At 40.7% G+C, this 22,172-nt stretch overlaps 1 protein-coding gene across 1 annotated transcript in view; it reads right to left on the bottom strand.

The window, feature by feature from the left end:
- The window catches only part of LOC118321314 (protein unc-13 homolog C), a 90,976-nt gene that overhangs the window by 58,291 nt on the left and 10,513 nt on the right, over nucleotides 1–22,172 (bottom strand). The window contains exons 2-12 of the mRNA XM_035652586.1: nucleotides 20,504–20,526; nucleotides 19,791–19,837; nucleotides 18,671–18,749; nucleotides 16,253–16,258; nucleotides 15,865–15,936; nucleotides 11,692–11,911; nucleotides 10,514–10,741; nucleotides 6,298–6,439; nucleotides 3,939–4,108; nucleotides 2,036–2,151; nucleotides 1,556–1,719 (exon numbers count right to left, since the gene is read on the bottom strand). Coding sequence (XP_035508479.1) covers nucleotides 1,556–1,719; nucleotides 2,036–2,151; nucleotides 3,939–4,108; nucleotides 6,298–6,439; nucleotides 10,514–10,741; nucleotides 11,692–11,911; nucleotides 15,865–15,936; nucleotides 16,253–16,258; nucleotides 18,671–18,749; nucleotides 19,791–19,837; nucleotides 20,504–20,526 — 1,267 coding nt within the window. The remainder of the gene's footprint in view (nucleotides 1–1,555; nucleotides 1,720–2,035; nucleotides 2,152–3,938; nucleotides 4,109–6,297; nucleotides 6,440–10,513; nucleotides 10,742–11,691; nucleotides 11,912–15,864; nucleotides 15,937–16,252; nucleotides 16,259–18,670; nucleotides 18,750–19,790; nucleotides 19,838–20,503; nucleotides 20,527–22,172) is intronic.

The following is a 22,172-nucleotide window of genomic DNA, read 5'->3' as shown; positions in this document are numbered from 1 at the left end:
TCTAAAAAGAACAGACAACAATAGTGTACTCACTTGTCATCCAAATACCTGCTGTAGGAACCATTGGTCCCATTTTGCTACAGGCCATCCATATGAGTATTTTATGTTGCTATATTTTGATTATTTTTTAGCCAATAATATCAAGACCATAAAAGCAACACAATTCCTCAGTGCTGCTTCATCTCAGGGACGCATGTGGCCAGATTTATAGACATGAAAGCACAAATGTGAGCTGTGCCTTTCATTCAATTTGCCAGCACAATCTGTGTGTAATTAGCCACTGATTTACTAAGGCAGCAGCTAATTACATAGTCAGCTACTGGGACTGCCCAACAAGCGTATTTTGCGAGAGAAGAAGAGCTTAAAAGGTGCAGTTTGGTGATTTGATTTGAGATTTTCAGCAGCAGCTCAGACTAAAATCGCAATGTGGTGATGCTGCAGATTCTCACTAACTCATTATTACTCACTGAGTTCATGAAATGCAATGGAAGTCATATGCAAACAATGAGATACAGTGTGTAATGCAAAGCTGCTATCTGTATCAGTTTATTTCATAAATATATCTGTATTTGGATTTCAAGTGCTATCCTTACAATAGACAACATAATAACATACTAAGAAGCTAAATAAAAACTATAGCTTGCAAAAAAGACAAAACAAGCAGCTAGTGTGATCAAAAGTGAAAAAATGACCCTGATGAGAGCTCAGACAGATGATGTAGATGATGGTGTCTCCAATGACTTATTTTGTCTTAAACTTTCAAAAACTCAAATTCAAAAGACTGCTATTGCAGTAGTTCAAAGTCCGCTAAGTGAACATGAGTTTAAAGCTCAAGTTTAATGACCACACAGGTACAACTGCTCATATCCTCTTTGTCTGGTGTTATGTTATATATTTGAGAGGGCTGCATAAAAGATATTATATGTGGGAAACACTGCGCCTGAAGTGAAGTGCACATGACTGAGTAAATCTGGCCATTAATGTCTGCTATATAAAGACAAAAAAATAAAGCCACAGCGGCCAAGAGTGCACTAAATATTAAATACATATAAAGTTAGATGCTTGATACAGACTATTGCAGTGATAAACATTACTGTACATCAACACTGCTTATGTAACATGTAACATGGAAGTGCATGTCCTTGATCAATATTCAATAATTCTAATGTTTCAGGTGATGTGTCTTTGCATGTTTCAGTGTGTATGTGTGTGTGTGTGTGTGTGTGTGTGAAGGAAACAGGGATAGAGACATTTATGGATGGATGGGGTCAGAGAGGATCAGAGAGACAGAGAGAGAGGGAAACGAGACTGTTTATGTGTGTCCATGATCAATGTGACCAAGGCAGGTTGGGAGTTTTTCCAGGAGACCAGCAATTAATCAATCAAACTTAGGAGCTCGATAGTCCACCAAGCTCCGATTCTGCTGAGGAGACATCTTTACTACTCCTCTTCTCCTTCTGCTCTCCTTCTCCCATCTCCTTCTCTCCTCCACTCAGTCGAATGAGACAATGACAGATTGGCAAGGTAAAAGGCCATAGATCAGGGTGGTACTAACGTCATAGCCTGATAGATGGACTCCACTCCGTATCTCATGGCGAACTCATCCACTATCTCCTGAGACACGTCGTCAAAGTAGACCTTCCACGCCTCGTCCCCTTTCACCTGCGGGATCTTCACTACCCCGCTGTTCTTCACTTCAGTCAGGTAGTGAAACAGGTTCTGTGAGTGGCACGAGAGATAAGACGGAACAGGTTACGGTGATGGAGCACAGTGTCACAATAAGTCATAAAAGAGAAGTTTTCTTTGCGGGATTTATCGTACACCAACAAATGAAGACCCTTATCACAGCTGGAGTTATCTCTAACATCAGTTTTTTTTGTTGTAAATATTGATTGATAAAAATCTGGTTAGTTTGCTAACAAATTATGTTTTCTTTAGTAACTGCCTTTGTAAACGTAATGCTCCCCAAAAGACAATGGTTTGAGTTGAGTGATAAATGATTTTGCCCATTGCTGAATCCCATGATGATGGCTACCTCATGTAAACAGGTGTATTGGCCGTGAGGAGGAACCACGTTCTCCTCCCCCTTCATCTCCACGCTGATCTTGAGTCTGATGGCACCAGATACTGCAGACTTGTCAGTCCTTTTATCTGTAACACACAACCAAGCCAGATTAGTCATAACTGAAAATCTACTGAAAAGTAACTACCAATTGCAAACCACATCTTAGGTGACACATGTTGGCTAACCTTCCTATATCCAAACAAACTATAATATTAAAGTAACATAGAATCTCTGCTTTCTTTTTCATGGATAATACAGTGCAGTTACTATGTTTAAGAAGGCCTATCTAAAATGGTGTATTCAATTTAGTAAAAAGGAAAAAAGCTCAAACACATATAAGGCTTGATGCCTTGTCAATGAAAGATTGAACAATTGAGTAAATAAAATGATTGTCCACTGCAGTAGAAATCTGCCCTTGAGCACACCCTAACAGAATGACATATAAAACACTGAAAGATTAAAAACAGAAGACATAAATTACACAATCTAAAACATTAAACATCAATGACATGACATCATATCCTGTAAAACACAAATTACATCATATTTACGCTCACAGTCATGCAGTTTTAATGTATGACGACAGACTTGCATTAACAATATATCACTGGCTATGAAGGGCTATAGGTTTGAGAGTTTATTCTGTGCATACAAATATAGACACACATACTGTATTAGCACATGCAGTATGTTTCTTGCATGCTCAACCACACTCCCACACACAGATACAACGATGCAGGCCTACACATTTGTGACATGTCTGAAGGCTAATGACTTCACAGCTGCTGGGGTCTGGAACAGACTTTACACCCCCTCCCCCCCGCACTCTTATATGATATTCATGATGATATTCTCCTCTAAAGTCAGTTGGTCAAGAGACAGACAAGTGAAAAATAATAACGTGACAAAGCGACAGAGACTAGAGCTGTAAACGCAAAAGCCCAGACTGAAGAGGAGCTGAAGAGGCTTAGAGAGGAGAGCAGCTGGAGGGGTGGACACCCACACCAGCAAAGGCCTGTTTAAACATTCATTGTGGACATTTAAAAAGGCACAGAGCAGCAACAGTGGACAGGGGGTCACTATTACCACAAATTGCTTCCTTTTAGCTGAAGAGGAAAACAAAGACAGCACCCGCCAGTCATAATACTTCAACAGAAGTGGGAGCTCCCATTATGCTGCCAACCTCATGCAGTATGGAGAAACCAGTGATGTACAAGAGCAGAAACAGTGGAAGACCCTGCATAGTAATGTGATCTCAACTGGACCACACTTTATCTGACCATACATTTATCCTTATGCCCTGTTTAATGGTTTAGCAGTGTAATAGTTATGTGTAAGGGAATATATACATTTAAATGTACATGTACATAAAATGTACATTTTGTGAAATGTGTCATTCACAACAATGGTGACGTGGTCTGGGCATCAAAACTGCCACGTAGGGCTGCAACAATTAGCGCATTAATCGATTAGTCTACTCAGTCGACAGGAAATGAATCAGCAGCTATAATCGTTTAAGGAACTTTTTCAAGCAAAAATTCGGAAGTTTCTGAAATGTGAGAATTTTCTGCTTTGTCCGAAAAAACAAACAAACAAGCTAATTGGAGACATTTCTATGGCCTTAATGGTGAATACCGTTTCTTTCACTTTTATGTGACATTTTGTGGTAAATAATCATCAGATCAATAATAAAACTAATCTGCCCTGTCAAGCCAAACTTTTATTGTTTCAGCATCAATCTCAAAAACTCAGGTATCATATCTGCATTTTACATTTTCAATATCTGTCAATATATCATATTTTATCTGGATAAATGGCATAATGACCGCCACTATAATATTCAGTTAATCAATACCTTAACTGGGTGACGTACCTAGATTGTACCAAACGTCCATCTCTCCACTGAGAGTGCGAACCTCGATGATGGTCTGGCCCAGGAAATCGTCTGACTCTCGCTTGAAATGCTGCTTTACACGTGATTTGATGTCATCGTCCTCGTCCCACACACGCACCTTGATGCGGTCAGTGGCATTGTGACACTCACTGCAATGTGGAAGATGCCAGGTCAGAACGATCACAACAAGAACAACAAACAGCAACAGCGTATTCAGTGACAGCTCATCAGGTCGGGGGATTCAGCGGAGCAAATGTACAATTCAAGCATAAATATAGGTTCAGGCACACACACTTCTTGAGTCTTTCTTTTCTAAGTAACATATAGAAAACAGTTATTGCCTTGATTCAAATGAGAGAATGTGTGTATTTGTGTACACATCACATCACGTGTGTGTATGAGTGAGTGTGCATGTCTGCCTGAGAGAAAGAATTACCCCAAGATACTGCCTGACCTTTACTCTGCTGCATCTCTATAATTCGCTCTCTCCCAATGCATGCTAAAACCATCAGAGAAGAGCTGATTTTCACAAGAATGACTGTGTATCATTCAGGCATGGCTTTTTATTTGTGAAAGCTTTATGTCCAATTCTTTACCCCCCCTTGCATCAGTGCAGCTGACAGACTTTTCACAATAATGACTCTGCTAAATAGAACAGAGGTGGCCAAAGCACTTAGCTTCAGATGGGGTCAGACTATTCGGCTCTTGAATTAAAACCGACAGATTACATTTTCTTCTAATGACATCTTGGGTGCAACAGCCAGAGAAACAGTATCTGCAGTATTTTAATTTTTTTAACTAATCCCTTTCCGGAGGAAGCACTGGCTGCTGCTGCAGCTGCTGCTGCACTAGTACCGGACTTTGCTCTCTGCCAAGCACACAGTAATGTATCGCTCTATTAATCTACATCCCTGTAGTAATGGGAAAGAGTTTTATTACAGCCACCACTGGAGTCTCATTACAGGTGAGGACCCTTGTTTATACAGTAACTGGTATAGGACATACACACACATACACATACATATACATAGTAGTACGCAAATGTGTTCCTATGTGTTTTTTTGTGATTGTAAAAAGTATTAATAACAACTGTTAAATCATTAATTGGAAGACCTACATTTTGAGAAGGGGAAGTGACATGCATACAAAATAGTATTTCTATTAATACTTTAAAGAATACCTTCACATAACAAAAAAGTTTCTTTCATGACCTAAAACTATGATACCTCTAGAGGAATGGCACTGGAAAACTCACTGCTTGCATGAATCAAAAAATGCCATTAGTTACTGCCTTTGTTGGTAAGCATGACAAACCCTCAGTGGCTCCCCATTGCCCCATCTCCAGATAGAGGATTACAGTTTAAAAGAAAAGAAAAAGAACCAAAAACAAATGAATAAATAATACAACACCTTTGCTGATCCCCAGTGGGTTGGGGACAGACCTTGATCAAATTACATGTCCACATTACTTTTGTTTGTTTCTACAGGCAGGTCCAGAGGGGCTGAATATCTGACATATGACAGCATAATGAATATTTGCAAATTGATTTAGCATACATTTTCTCTTAGTTTTGTTTTGATGCAGGAAACTTGGCACACGAAGTGAACTGCTGGCAAAAAGAAAGAAAATTATACTTTCCTCTTCAACCTGATTCTTATTTTCTGACAGTTCTGACACGCTGCTAAACAAAGCATTTACTGGGGTAAGCATAGCAATGTCTCGTACAGAGTTCTTCAAGGGCCCAATTTTCCACATTTTCTAGACTCAGTGTTTAAAATAGTCTCCAGGAAACTCACTTACAATCATTCACTACATTGCCAATCTACTTCCTGTGAGACTTCCAAACCAACTGATTCATAAGTGCACATAGTTTTAGTCGCAGCTGTGTGGAAGAAAAAAATTAATAATATAACAAAGAATCGATGCAGAAGTAACCAGTAGATTGAGTGGTGATATTCAATTGGCTATTGCATACATGTACTCACAGAGGAGAAAAGCCTGTGCTAAAAACAAAGACAGAAGCCTGCTCAGCACAATGGAGAGGTCATACAAAATGACAAGCCACGTACAACTAAAGCAGTAAAGCATGAAAGGATTTAAAGTGTTAGGACCTGTGTTGTCTGCACTGATGGATGCCATCATAAAGCTGTTAGCAGAGTCTCTGCAGTGTAGCTGGTGTGTAACATGTCATAACTGATAGTAATTTCCTGAGCTATTAAGTAAGAGTCAGTCATAAAACAAAAAATGCATGCCTTAATATTGCCTTAAACTGATAATTCCTAATCTCTGTGAGGATTATCTGGTCCGATAGAGGTCAAATTAGTAGAGAGAACTCACAAATTGAATTTCTCATCCCAGACTGGGTTGAGATTGCCGAAGATGGTCTTCGTCCTGCGTTTGGTCTTGCCCACCTGGACGGTAACGTAGGGGTCGCTGGAGCCAGTTTTATCCTTGGCCTGTAAGCCCTGTGCACTCATGACTGGAGACAAGACAGGGTTGGAGAACAGTGAGGAGTCATGTTAGTACCATAACTTATTTGACCATCTTAGATTATATGAATGGAAGGTTTCTTGTCCTCAACTTACTGTAATAATACATTATTTAGAAAGTTACAGAAAGCATTGGTGGGTGAGGTTTTGCAGCACACCTCAATCCCAGTCATGAATCTATCGCTATGTTTTATTTTAGTGCTTACTAATCAGTTGGCAGAATTTTGCTTATTTGATTCTATGGTTTCAACGTAAGAATCAAGGCCTTCTCACAGCCTACAACAACAGCTGATGCACCAAAACAGCTCAGTTCATTGACAGCAGCCATTATTTATCGATTTGTGGGTTTGTGAAGTGCTGAGTATATTTATGTTTCATCTATTCCTACATCCAGGCTATATGTAGTCCCCACCCCTGTGTGTCTACCCACTGCTATACGTCTATGCTGGCTGAGCTAAGACTTGGATTCAAAGAAAGATCCGTGATTCGGAATCGTACTTCCACACACACAGAGGAAGGTGCAGGGAAGGAGACACAGTAGTATTTCACAGCGCCATAAAAGGGAAAAAGGACACTGGGGCATTAAATATGCATAAGTGACAGTCTAAATAATTCAGGGTACATATATATCCCTCAGCTCAATGCTGACAGGAGTTGGTCGAGCAGGATATAGAGGTCTGAAGAGCTGTGGCCTGGTTGCTCCAGGAGAACTAAAAATCAAATGCCTCCTGTAGTAAGGGAGGGGTCTGAGACAGCGACATACATAGAGGGGGCAGTATGCTTCAAACAAATGTGCTGGTCAGATCATTCAGTGACATCTAAGCCCCCGACCCTTGCAGTCCCACTTTTCTGCATCCGATATTTTTCTTTCCAAAACCGACAATCCTACAATCATGCCCAATTTGCCAGATGTGCAGAGATGAAAAAATAAGGACGCAACAACTTCTGTCACATTTCATATGTACAAACAAATGCAACAACATGAATCCCTTTGAGGGATAAAAGTGTACCATTATTCCCACAATTGTCACGTCTCACCCATTTTGAGCATCCCCTGCCTTTAACAGAGTAAACTGTGAGGACAGTTTTAACCTTGTGAGGCAGCTGGACTTGGGAGATTACAAAATATCTAGATAGATGGATCAAGATATATCATGCCAGGCGTGTGTTTGTGGTCGGTACAGTCGCACCGGACCAATCTGCATCCTATGAGGAACTACTGGCAGCTACGGAATGAGCTACAGCCATGGTTTAACACTAGGTGTGTGTGAAGACGTGTGGGAGAAGTAAATGTCTCCACTGTTTGCTCAAAAACAGAAATGACGGCTGACTAAGAGGTTAGTGCAGACGCTGTTAGCATCAGTTATATCAGAACTGAAGAGTATTTCTTCATTGAAAGAAGAGCAAAGAATGGCACTGAAAGCTTTTCTCAATGGAAAAGATGTTGTCGCTCTTCTCCTGACGGGCCATTGGTAAGAGTGGTTATACGTTATGGTTTGTTGATCTGATCTGTTCCCTCATGATAGATGTTGATAGACAGATGGTTCATCCAATCCCCTGCCAAGTATTTTTTGAAAGTGCCTGCCCTTTTCCAAACAGTTTCCAATGAAGACTTAGACCACCAGATGGTTCGTGTAACAAACCATCTGGTGCAACAAACAATCAGTCAGGTTAGGAGAGCTGGGGTTTGATAGCAGACAGTTTAAATGGCATATACATTATACTATACATTGCCTTTTGCAAATGAAAAATTAGAAAACATACCTATACATACATACATACCAAGACGTAAAGATTTGTTGGACCTGGTGTGTATTTCATCAACTTGGAACCAAATGAATTCTTATTAAGGTTCTGTATTTTATTACCATACTGCTTGCTGGCTTGCTTTCACATTTATAAAGCAAAAAATACACTGTAAAAACATTTAGTCCAAAAGGCGAAAAAAGTGTAAGATTTCTTTTGATTAGAGAAGAGTAGAGTTAAACAGATCAAGTATACTTGTGGTATGAAGAATGGCCACTGAACAGACATGTTTTCCTGTTGTATTCCTGAATACATTGACCTCTATCGGGGTATGTTTCAGCAAGGATATATTAAAGTAATATGATAGTTCTAAGACAATTTAAGTTAAGGAAAATAGTATAAACCATAAACAGAAATGTCATATAGGTACTTTTCTCATGGCATGTGTGCTAATGGTGATCAGTGCATTTGCAGGTACAGTAGCAAAATTGTAATTAGCAGAGCTTTTATAATTAGCTGATTTTAGTATTTCAGGTCAAGGTTCATATTCAGACCTTGCAGTGAGTGCATTAACAGAGAGACAGAATATCTCATGGTCGCTATCAGATTACTGCAGAGTCAATGCCAGCCAGTGTTTATCTAATAAATGGTGAATAAATAACAACTCAATAACTACATTTTAAAATGGGACGTTCAATAAGCTCCTGGGAAATAGAGCAACCCTGAGTCTTTCCAGCGTCTTTCTCAGACCCTTTTTCATCTCTCTCTCTTTTCTTCTTCTTGCTTCTCCTTGTCCTCTCTTATAGTCCTCTTCCTCACTGTGCCCATCCTTTCCCTCTCCCTCTCTATTTGCCTCACTCCCTTTCTGTTTCTATTTCTCTCTGGTGTATTGACACTGCGAGAAATGCAAGGTGAGCAATAAATGAGCTGGGCCTGGCACAGTTACCACAGGGATGTATTGGAGTCCAGGGTTGAGGTTACAAAGCAAACTTCCTGACCTTCTTTCTGCCAGTTAACTAGAAATAAAATGAAGCCCAGTGAAGTGACAGTATGTACTATGTGTATGAAATATAAAGTAATGAAATGAAAGAAGTGCCTTGTAATCCTCAAGGATAATGCCTTTTTTTAGGACTGGTTTTCAGAAACAGGGATAAACAACACAGATTATAACAGCATATGAAATATAAAGCCGAAAATGAGACTGAAGCATGGACACGAGATTCAGTTCTATTCCCTTTCAGTAAGAGGGGTAGTATACCAAAATAACAGAGGTTAGGTAACTGAGATTTGAGTCTGAGTTGTTAAATGCACCTAACTATTATGTAATCCAAGGAACTAATAGTGCCCCAAAAAACAACAAAAGATATGCATAATAAAAACATGCCTCAAAAAAAGCCCAAATAATTTCCTTTCTGAACGTGCTGTGAAGTGCTGTATTGTCAAACTGCACCCTGGGGCACAACATTTTGATTGGCATCTCTGAGAGAGCTTCATGTGCCGCTGTGGGGGGTTCATTTCCAAAGTACAGAGTATAAACTCATGCTAGAAATCTCTGGTAGCTGGAGCAAGTACTCTTAGACTGTAATCATAAATCATCATTGCCTCTTTATTACTGCCTCTCAGATGCTTTGTATTTTCTGTGTTACTGTTTAACATTTGGAAACCATTGTTGCATGCTGATAAGCTCTCCCACAGCTTAACTTGTAATATTGTTTTCATTAGAGCTACATGACACAGAGCTCTAATGAAGACAATTCATGTATTATTAAAAATATGTCGTCGCCTAGGTACACCAGTCGAGTGGAGTAGATAGTAGATGAGTCTAAGAATTTGCGTCCTGATGTCCCCACATAATGACCAAAAAAATCTGCAATTGTTGCACAAAACACTGATGCGGTCGTAACCTTCATGGCATTATCAACAAATGACTTGTCCCCAAATCAATTTCTATTTCTATTTCTAACTGAATTGCATTGCTGTTTGTGGTCACGTGTCAGAGGTTAATGACCAAGATCTTGGGGTTAATAACAAGAGAATAACAATGTTTGTCATTTGAAATTAGGCTGATTTATAGTGGGACTTTTGTTGATTTGGTGTTGAAGGACTGAGTTAAGGGCTTATAGGCCATAGATCAAAGGTTAAAGGTCATCTGCAGCCGTATCAGGACAATACTAGTTAAATCATTTACTACTATTCAACTGATAAATGTGTAAATGAGAGCTAATATTGATTACCTTGCCGTAAGATTCATAAATAATATTTCAGTGGATGCTTTGAAGAATGATGTAATCTGATATAATTACGAGAATCAGACTAACCTGTGATGCTGATTTTAGCAGACCACTTGGAGGTCCCATCCAGCACGGCCTGCTTGGCTGTCTTCAGATGGCTGTTGAAGTCTTCTTTGGAGACGTGGAACATTTCCTGGATCACCTCGAACACTTCAGGACGATTCTTCTCCCTTATCTTCATGCGCTCCTTCATAGCCATGATGATATTCTGGGTCTTGTCCTCTGCCCCATGCTTGGAGCTCTTCTCCACCGCTCCTGAAACAAGCCAAGAGTGTTTAGGCTCTGTGGTCTGCATATTAAAAACACAGGAATTGGAACCTGGTGATCCATCCAGTCCCACTGTATCTATCATGTATCTTTTCTTTTAAATATCTAAGGTGAGCTGACTTTCTTTTCACCAAAATACTGCGGGACTCCAATAACTAATGTCTGCGTGTGCGGAGGATGACAAATCACAAATTCACGCATTAATGTTGGTGTGTAAGTGTGTGTTTATGTATGTGAATGTGTGTCTGTAAGAGACACACCTGACAATAAATTATCCATATCTGATCATGGTATCATGTAACTAGAGTGTGTTCATGAGTGCAGATTGAAACGTGATAAAGATGAATCACAGCTTGAACTATAAAACATTGTTATGCTCTAAAACGTGGTTTTATAACAGCCAGGGTGTAGCTAATCCACTTAGAGTGTGTGAGGATTGCCGTGAGGATCATCCTGAAGCCTGCATGTCACATTGTTCCTATTAGTCTACACAGTAACAACAGGGGTGTGCCTGATTGAAAAAGCTGATTGGAGACTGTAATGAGTGCCAGTGACTGAGCGAGCAGTGTAAATAAAGAAAAGAATGGAAGTCATTATTATTGTTATTATCACATTTAAAAAATATATATTTGGGGGATTTGTATTGCCTTTAATTGATAGTGACAGCTAAAGAGTGACTGGGGGAGAGAAAGAGGGAATGACACAGGTCGAAGTTGAACCCATGGCTGCTGCAGCAAGGACTCAGCCTTGGTACATGGGGTGCCAGTTGAGCTATCTGGGCACCCAAGGGCTCATTATTTTAAATTAATTTTCTAGATGATGATGTTCAAGCCACAAATACTTCAATACACACAGATACACACAACCACCCAGCACTATCCACAAAGGTTTAGGCACATGTCTATAAGTTTCAAAGCCATGGGATGAATTTCACTTACTTTGCAAACAATCTGCATTTAGCAGGTCCTGGCACTTCTCGTGGCATTTAACGCCACACTCAGAGCAGCGCATGCCCTGACGGGCGATGCCCCACAGCAGCCCCTCGCACTCATGGCAGTAGGTGGGTGCAGTCGCTGTCCACACCTCAAAGTTATGGGGTGTTGTGGATGAAATCGGGTAGATCAACGCCTGGAGAGTCTTCTTGAAGACGTGTAGTTTCTGAAAAGAAAGGGAAGGCATTGTGAAAGTGTAAGAAATAATAAGTTATGAAGACACTGATGGAAAAGATATGGGGATGTGAGAAACAGAGGAGGTATAGCTAATGTTGTTAAACTCTCATGGCACCATGAAGTTGAGGAAAACTTAATAAAAACTCCAAGAGTCAATAAAAAGCAATGTTGTACTTAAATTGCTTTTCAGAAATGCTGAATACATCTTGGAATCAGTACTAGAAAAACCGGAATACCTTTGCACCTGCTAGGGACCACAATAGCCTGATATCATAACACAAAGTTTTAGTCAAACTTTAGAAGTTTAACCGAAGCAGCTTCAGTGGGCTTAATTCAAATTGATCTGCAGTCTGAGTTGGATGGAATTTACAATACACTTCTGCCTAACAGTAATCTTGGCAATTATATAAGTTGGCTAAACTGCAGCTATCATTCTTCAGAACTGCAGCATTCGTCAGCTTCTTTTATAGAGAAGGGATCTAACAGATTACATTATTCTAAGGGATAACTTGTAGGGACCTTTGTTGATCCTTTTCTGATTACCTTATCATCAATGGAGAGGTCAGGCATATGAGAGTATATCACCCTTACATCTCATTAAGCTAAGATTAACAGCATCCTTAGCCCACAGGCTTTGTTCACATTGAGTGGTTTACTGACTAAAGCTCCTCCAGACCAAATACGAAAGTCTACCAGAGGCCTGTCTGGACAGATTGCTGTGTAACAGAAGCCTCCTCAAATTGAATGGTTTACTGCAGCAGCCCTGCCATCCACAAGGACTGGAAAACGAGCAGGGACTTGCCAATTCTTGAAGGCAGAATCAATGGATGCTGTAAATAAGGTTTTTAAAAGTGAGCATTATCCAGATTGAGAGAGAGGGAGAGCAAGCGAGAGAGAAAGTGACAGAGAAAGAGAAAGAGATGTATAGTGGTTAAATAAATCTTCAAGAGGTACTTGCTCTCCACTCCACTCCACTCCACCCTTCTCCTCCACCCCTCCCTCTGCTGTCAGGCCCCTGTGTGCTTTGACACCTGAACAGTAGCTCTGCACTTTACCAAGAAGGCTACTGCACTGCCCACTGGAACACACATACAGACAAAAAAAACGCACACACGTATACTTGCATGGATGATTAAATGACACCAGATGACAGGACAACAAGGCTATCTAACATTGTGTAACTTCGCTGATGCTACGGAGAGGCTTGCTGAACCCTGGAGGACCTTTAATGAAACACAGAGGGAGACAGAGGGATTTCCCTATTAATCTTAGAGCAATGAGATGAAGCAGATGTCTGAGATTTATCCACAACTTACACACAAGCCAGACCGGGGCCACACCCGGAAGCCTGCTCCTTACCAAATTTAATACTGGACCGTCTAATACTGACGCTGCCTGCAGGAGATGAGTGAGCCAAATTTTTTATGAGTGTGGGAGTTCTATGAGCTCTCAATCTCTGTTTTTGTCAGTGAGTTGACTTGGCTGGTAAATATCTTTTTTGCCTTTTTTCTGCCTTGGCATTTCTTTAAATCACTGGTCACTGAGTAGTATCTTACTATTCATGTATTTTGTTGAAACTGTCTATTTGTGTCTTTTTAACTCTCTTTTAACACCACTCTGCATCCTGACACTACGTGTCACACTGTGCAGCAGATGTGGGAAGAGTGCTGCGTGTGTGAGTCTCATGTGTTAAACTGGGAGGTAACCCTGGTGATTCTGTGCAAGACACTGCTAGAATTGATTGACAGCGGTGGCTTCTGCCTGAGAGCAACATGACAGAGAAGAATCTAATCTCTTCTCCTCCTTTCACCCCTCCTTTCCAATTTTACCACCTATTGTCCTTGTCAACAACTTCACTGACACTGCCATCCTCCTCATCCTGTTCCAGCCTTCTTCACCTCTAAGCTTTTGCTTTAACTACAGTACCATCTCAGCCCTAACAGCGAATCTACATGATCTTGGCATAAAATACAGTGGATTGCAAGTATTTTAAATTCAGTCGAATATGTTTTTTCTGCCTGGCAAGATGCACAAAACTATCCAAGATTACTTTGGCAGAAGCATTTTAAAATCAATGTAGTATATTTTCCTGCTAACAACCTGCCTGATGGTATCTGAACTGACTTAGAGCAATGCATCACATCTTATTTCCAGATACTCCTTGACCCATGTCAGATCGTGGCTCCCTTCTTCCTTCGTCCCTGTCTTTGTCTAAGCAGGTACGCCCCAGTTTATGTTGACAGCCACTGTTAAAAGGCTCTGGTGTTCAGATCACATGCAGCTCAGAACATTGAGCGGACACACGGGCTGTTAGTCTGCCCACACATAATGTTCCTTTCTGCTCTAAAAAGCAGATACATGGGAAACGTGACACAGAAGGAGCATCAAGAGAAATAGATTTCTATACGTCAACAATGAAAGAGTAAGACATTTTAGTCAAATTAAAATGTTTAAAGAGCAAAAACGAAAGGAAGAGGTGAGGCAGAGATGACACAAGAAGAGGATTGAAAAAGGGAGCACTCTAAATAGGTTCAAACATCTCCCCAGGGATTAAAAGGCGGATTGTTCAACATGACTGCCTGATCAGTGACATAAGGGCCACGGGGTCATGATGGCAAGTCACTCTTGGCTTTGATCTTCTCTTGTTCTGTCCTCATTTCTCTACTTTTCTCACCCTTCCCTTCCATTCCTTTTCCTTTTCTCCTCTTTTCCCACTCTTAAACAGCATATGGTCATTTACTGAGTACTCTCGCAGTCCTCACAGGAAAGCACTCTCCTGGATTTAATGCAGCAGATAAAACTCTGACATCTGCTCGTCCTACTTTCCAAGACCGCACAATCTGCAGCTCTGCTCACAACTCAGCTCCCCTCGACCACCAACTATTAAACCTTTCCTTGTTGCCTCCGATGTCTATCTCTAAAGTTCAAACTCCTTACTCTCCAAATTTGCCCAAGAATCAGCTCCCTTTGTACACCAATTAGCACAGTGCATCTATCACGTCATTCCTCCCTGATCTGGGACATGAGTTGTTCATCCTTAAAGCCCCTTTAATCAACCCCATGGCTATTAGTAAGCAATCAAGACCATGTCACTTTAGGGCAACTAGGCATGTGGACCACGAGGACCAAGTCAAGTGTGCAAAATAGATAAGTCATACGAACATGTACAAAAATCAGTGCTCACAAATTGAGAGCCACATCTCTTGTTTGAAAAGATGAAATATTTGTGCATGAAGTACAGAGCACATTTGAATCAAGTAATCTTTTAGACTTAGGCAGCCCCTTGTTGCACATCAGCGGATATGAAATTGTCTTGCTGAGAAACTGCTTCCTCCTGCTGTTTTCCTCCTATAACACCATCTTCCCTCTGGGAGGGAAGAATTGCAATCAATTCATGTAGAGAGAGCTTTGGAGGTCAACACAAAAGTGTCACACCATCGACTGAGACATTCTGCCCTTTCTATAGCTCCATCTTCCTCGATGCAAGGTGCTTAATATTATTCATAGGGCACAGTCTAAATGAAATGATGGGGCCATCTCTTGATTTCTGAAGTGATCCAAGTGATACGACATAAGGAGCACAGGAGAAAGATTGATTTTTAATAAACTGCATGTACTGTTGACAGAGACAGGCAGACAGACAGATGATGGCATGCTGTATGTACATAAAGAAAAAAGGCCAGTAACTAATGCAATCCATCTCATTTTCATTTTGGAACCCTGCGTTCCTGGCAACGTGATCCCAGGCCCTGAAGAACAATGGCTGCTGCAAACAGCTCAGCTATAAGAGAGTCCCAGCACCCTTCTCTCCAAACACCGCCCTAAAAAATAATGAGAACATGCGTCCAGCATCCCCCGGAGTACCCTCCATTACACAATAAGACTCCACAATAAACAGACAAAGATTTTTTATGCAGGCATTGCATGCATGTTAGTACTCACCAGGTCCTCATTATTCAGGGTGGACCGGTTCACCAGAGCAAACGAGATGCCTGCCTTTCGAGCAGTGAGGGTCTGGCAGAAGAAGAGGAAAAGAGAGATGAGGAAAGGGGATAAATCCACCGACTCATTTTATCTTTCTGCAGTTTTATGCAGTATCTCAGTGGATTTACACAGATCCATATAGAGTTAAACAGCAGGTGAATAGGTGATAGTATTTTGTAAAAGGAAAAAAAAGAGTAGAAATGAATTACATCTATATCAGCTAAATAAAAGTAAATCAATAAATCAAAGCAACATAACAAGACTTTTTTTTAAGTTTCTGTAATGGATGTGTCTGAAGACAAAGCATTCATCTGTTGCTTTTAACTTAAACAGAAAGTAAGCTTACCAAAGCCTGTGATTTCCAGGAGGCCATAAGTAGAGATTGAAAGAAATAAAGTAATTGAATTAGACAAGGAGTGGGAAGGTGATTGCTGAAAGCACAAACAGCAGAGGAATTGTATTTATTATCCATACTGAGCGCATAGGTGTCTCAACTGCCATGCAGGACTGCTGATTAGGCACAGAGCTCTAGAAAGATTCAACTATTCATCAAGAGAGATTATTAAGCCGTTGCATGATTCTTTATCCACTCATGCATTGGAAGTTACTAAACTGCAGTCATGCTTGGCATTTATATTCAGTTCTCTGTTGGATGAAGCTATGATCATATTTTCTGCTGTCTGCTCTGCACATTAGTTTGACACAAACAGAGAAACACAAGACACACACACACACTCACGTATGGGTGAAGCCAGCTGTACTGCACAACACCAACTCTCCCACACACAAACACACACACACGCTTAAAAAACACACACGCATCCGCCCAGAAATTGACAAACTTACTCAAACATTTAACAGTACACGCCCACACAAGGCACTCTCACAAATACGAACAGGTAACACACACACGGACACACACTGATACACACATGTAAATTAGCTGCTATATTGATTTCCATTAAGTTTGGGTGACCAGAGATTGATAGACATATATCCCATACTGGAGGAAGTTACGTAACAGAGGAATGCAGACATGGACAGCTGACAATATTGGATCAGTCTTTACCACGACCCTCTTGTCTACAGCCCAGCTATGGTAAAGATCCATGGAAGCCATGGAGAATGTAGGAGGGAACGTGACCTCTACATGAACTATGAGTGTTGATGTAAGTTTATCAACATGCACCAGCACTGCTGAGGATGCTACGGGCAATACAATATGACCCAGTGTCCAGATGTTATCTATTCAGCTACAATATTGCGTTCAATGCTTTGTGAATCGATTTTCGACTTTGGCTTTTTTTTATTGTTTATGTTTTTGCATCCCACCATAATATAGGGGAAGCCTGCTGTCCGTTCCAATCAAACGCTGTTGCTGCCCTGAAGCAATCACACAGCAAATGGGGGACATTGACAAAGGAGAGGCATGAAAAGGGGACCAATTAGTTTGCTGACTACTGACTTCATCCCACGTGTAAAAGGCTTGCTCAGTGTCACTTTTACATGATTTAAAAGCCCCACACAGTTAAATCAGAAGTCAATGAAGTCTCTCGGATATATTTTTGGGTTGAGTTGTCAACATTTCAAGTTACATACTAATTTTCGACACCTGCCGAGCAACAAAAAAAAAAAAAAAAAGAGAGAAGAAAAATGGCCAAGCAACGGCGAGGCTGAAATCTGACAACTCACTGAAAAATATCACCCATAGCTGTTATGGGTCTATGTAGGAATGGCAAATATACACGCAAAATCCAAAAAGTTAAAAATTAAAAACGACAACCCATACTTACCAAGACATTGTTGGTTATTAATTTCATGAGAGATATGGACAAATACAGCATCAACTCATGTTGTTCACTGTGATATAAACATTCATCAGCATCTATGTGTATCACATCAAGCTACATAATCATATTATTTCACAAAAATACTCTAAATCTTAAAAGTGTAGAATGCTGAAGTATCAAACAGGTTGTCTTTAAGTTACTTAATTTACGAGTTCTGATCAATTTTTTTCCCATCTATTTGAATAAAATACATGAAGATGAGAGACAAAACATACACAAGACGGACACACACATTGCAGCACGTAATGGACAAACAGTTATAAACAGACATGAATACTATTTGCATCACGACAGCCTGTTCTCTTTCTCACAGACTAACCATGTGGCACAGTGCTAAAGTGTACTGCACTGCAACAGGCCTCTCTGTGGGATATGTTATGACACATTATGTTGCAATAAAAACAAATGGGGGAGCATCACTGTGATGCAATGTCTTAAACACCCTCTTTAGGCTAATTAATCAAGCTATAGAGTTATGGCTAAGGTTAATTTAGCATTCCCAAAAGGTAAATGCTCTACACTAAATCGCCAGAGTTTTAAGTGGTTGTTTTTATCACCAATCAACTCCTCACTTGCTTGTTTTTATCACAATGAAAGTTTATGTCTTTTTTTTAAGCTATATCATTTCAACAACCATTTCTGCAACCATTATTGTCGCATAGGCTTCAGCTAGAAGAATGTCAAGGCTATTATCCGTCCTAGGCTAGTCCTGGGATATTATATAACGATAAGAAACAAACACTGTCACTCTAAAGCACTAGCACATTTTATCAGGTTCCCAGTAAAGTTATTATTGTCTTCAGAGGGGATCCATACTCACAGGGAGCAGGATTCCACCAGTGTGGTATATTGTGGGGTCACTCAGATACATTTCACATAAATCACACATAACCTTGTTGAGGCAGATGACTCACCAGGTCTCGGACAAGAGGCACTGTCCTCTTGCGGCGTAAATCTGGCATGCTGTCAATACCATAAAGAATACTGCCAGCCCTGGAGAAGCAGACAGATTTAAGGTGTATTAATATCATAATAATGCCATGCTGTGGGAGACATTACTACAGTGAAAGGGGGGCCTTGATTTACACAGCCAGCAAACACCATGGATCACGCCTCCTGCCTAACCCGCCTCACCCCTTCCTCTCCACTTTGCGTGGTGCCGACCACCTACACTGGAGCTCCCTGTAATCCCTCTCACCCTCTGCTGTTCCCATAGACTCCCCCTCTCCTTCATGTTATGCACATTTTTATGGGTTATTGCAGTAGTGATACCTCCTATTGATACATATTATACAGATTACTGGATTTATATTACATACTATGAATACTCAATATGAGATCTCACAGAAAAATTACACTTCAAAGTGAGTTTTACTAAGTAGTTTCTGCAACACTTCAGTTTTTGTTCTCATGCTCTCTCCATCCTCCAACTCCCTTGTGCATACTCCACAGCCCCCTCACTGCTTGCGGACCAGTCTTGCTCCTTTCCCGTGAGGCTCTTAGTGGCATCACCTCAACTGTCACTCAGAGCCTCTCTAATGACCTCAACATGACATCAAGGCTCCAAAGCCTCCATACAGATAAAGCTCCTCAAGCTTTTCTGTCAGCCCTCTCAGCAACATCAGTGGTAGGACCCTAAAGATACACAACGTGACAAGCTGCACTGGCCCCTTGCCTCACCCTAGGGCCCCTGGGTCTTGCTGCTGTTATGCACAGTGCATGCTGCAGATGGCTGTATAGTCATGCTGAGGTAATAGAGGCTAAATAATATTATAAGCTGTTTATCCCCCGCCACTTCATATGACAAGTTGACAGTTGGCTTTCAGTTATCAGGAATCACGTATATTCATCTTCTCTCTGTAGTATGGCACAAAACATAGAGCACTGTACCTTAATCATGGCTGCATGCCAAAGAATCAGCATGCCTGTAATATTTCTGCTACATGTGCCTCAGCATGGAGGTACAAAACAGCACAGCAGCTCAGATGTGTGTAATTGTGAACTGATCAGACCAGGAAGTGAGCCACCACTCACCCTCCAGACTGCAAGCCCAGCACTTTGGGATCCAAAACACTGCGAGGCTGCAGAGAGAAGAAACACAAAATGTAAAACAAGAAAATACAAGGTAAGGGCACACAACTGAACACAAAGCAAACAGCAGCAAAATTAAAACAAAAGAAAAATACAGTATAACATAATGTATTTGGGAAAATACAGTAGATTTTGAGGTCAGTTTAGGGTAAGATAAATGATGGGAGAGGAGGAGTACAGCACAGGCAGAAGGGAGGGAAGCACCGCAGGCAAAAGACCAAATTATTCCACATCAATGTAATTTGTGGGCTCAAGACTGAGAGTTTTGCCGCTCTTGGTGCTTCGGGCCAGATTTGCCTATTGTGTAACACTCCCTCCTCACTGACCAAAATGGTCAGTTTGAAACACAAATCATTTTCTGAAAAGAGAATAATAAAAGGACAACCAGCACAAAGTGGCAGTAATATGGCTCAAAGGCGCATGCTTCATTCTCTCTCATACCTACAGGTATCACTTCAATTCATCCACAGAAAAACAAACACACACACTCACAGATACACTCAGGTAGATGTATCACTTCAAAGGAGACAGAAAATTCACACACCATCACACCACATACCACAAAAGAGAAGACACATTTATGAACAGACAAACACATGCGCATGCAAGGAAATCACAAGTGTCCATGTAGTTAATGATAAGCAATGACTTAAAACCTGTGTATCCAAAGCACTGCTGTCTGAAAGGAGAACATGACAGGAGGGTAGAGAGTTAGAAAAGAGCAGCTCACTGGAAAATATACACACTTTGTTAGACACTAATCTACTATTACCGGCTGATGACACAATTCTGTTTTGCCAAACAATTTATGCAGAAATGGAGACAGAGTCAACATGTGCCTCAGGGAGAATGGCTATGAACAGAGGAATACCGAGTAAAGTAGAACCAGTAGAAAAAGCTCTGTTATACAACATAAGGCTCTCAGCTAATGGTCCAATATCATTCTTTGCACATACAATATTTAAACCAGTGTGGCAAAAAATGAAATATGATGCTTTTGATTGATAACAATACCTGAGTTAACAGTCATAGCTATGGATGGGACAATAGGTAAACATGAACGGTTGGTATCATATTGCCATTTTAGAGACAAACTGCGAGAGGGCAAGCCCTTTGAATAAGCAAGACTGCAGAGGTGTAATTACTGGGCTATTGATCCATGGGTGATGAATGGCAGCATAACCATGATCTAATGTGCTACAAACAGAAAACAGCTGTTCACAAGAGAAAGATCAAATTGCTGCTCTGATTAAAACCACACGACACACTGCTGTTCACGTGCAGTCACTGCCACCCTAATGCAGCACCAGGCAATGATAAATTAGCTTCTTTCTGTCATTTTGCCATTATCTATTTAATTTATCTTTACTTGAAAGTTGACACCAGTTAAAAAATCATATCATGAACATATTAATTGATAACCATTAAAATATTTATAACATTGGACCTGGGCATTGATTGAAAGACAGTAGTATTTGGTGGATGTTATTACCCAGAGTGCTTGAGAGTGCCATTAGGGTTTACCACAAGTGCATGTCTTTTCATGATGATGGTCCTCATGTAGGCACTGATAATTTAAAAACATTAAAAATGCATTCTAGCATCACACTAATTATGTTATATAAATTCTTGAAATGGTTGATTTCTGTAGAGATTTTTGGTACAGCTGTGACAATGCATCGTTGGTGAGGTGACACCAAAAGCTGCACACATGCAGAGATACTCACTCAAAAAGGAGCTAAGTCGGTACCATGGACAGCGATCAGCTAAACTACTTTCAGCACTGCTATACAAGATAGAGCCATCTACTCTACCAGCAAGTCTGCTGCTACACTAGATAAAGCCAGACCACAAAGATAGGCTATAGGCTGCTGATATAAACTTCATTTCACAGGTGCCTTAAATCTGTGGAACAAAAATGTAATTGATTGGTAGGAAACCTCTGTGTGTGTGCACGTTGGGCAAAGTGTTGAGGTATCAACGGTAGCAGTAAATCCTGCATTTCAGTGCCGACACACATGGTCACACCTCCCACCGTACATAGATCAGAGCTCACCGGTGCAGATAAGCCTGCACGTGGCTGATAGTATAACCAGGACCCCTGCTCCAACACACACTGGGGTGTGTGTTCTTATGAGGACACATTCAGCCACACACTTACACGGAGACACACTGGCTTACACACAGTGGTGTGTGTCTATGTATATTCACATACAGTGAGAACATCCTCTATAACAGTACAAAAATCTTTAAAAATTCAAGACACTCACTCAATCACAGTCACCGTTGGAGATCAAGATAATAAAGAGGAGCATGGCCTGTGAC

The sequence above is a fragment of the Morone saxatilis genome, unplaced genomic scaffold, assembly GCF_004916995.1.
Source record: "Morone saxatilis isolate NCDOM2014 unplaced genomic scaffold, NCSU_SB_2.0 Contig11, whole genome shotgun sequence".
In the NCBI taxonomy this organism is placed as follows: Eukaryota; Metazoa; Chordata; class Actinopteri; family Moronidae; genus Morone; species Morone saxatilis.
This window is presented reverse-complemented; position numbering and strand designations above follow the sequence as displayed.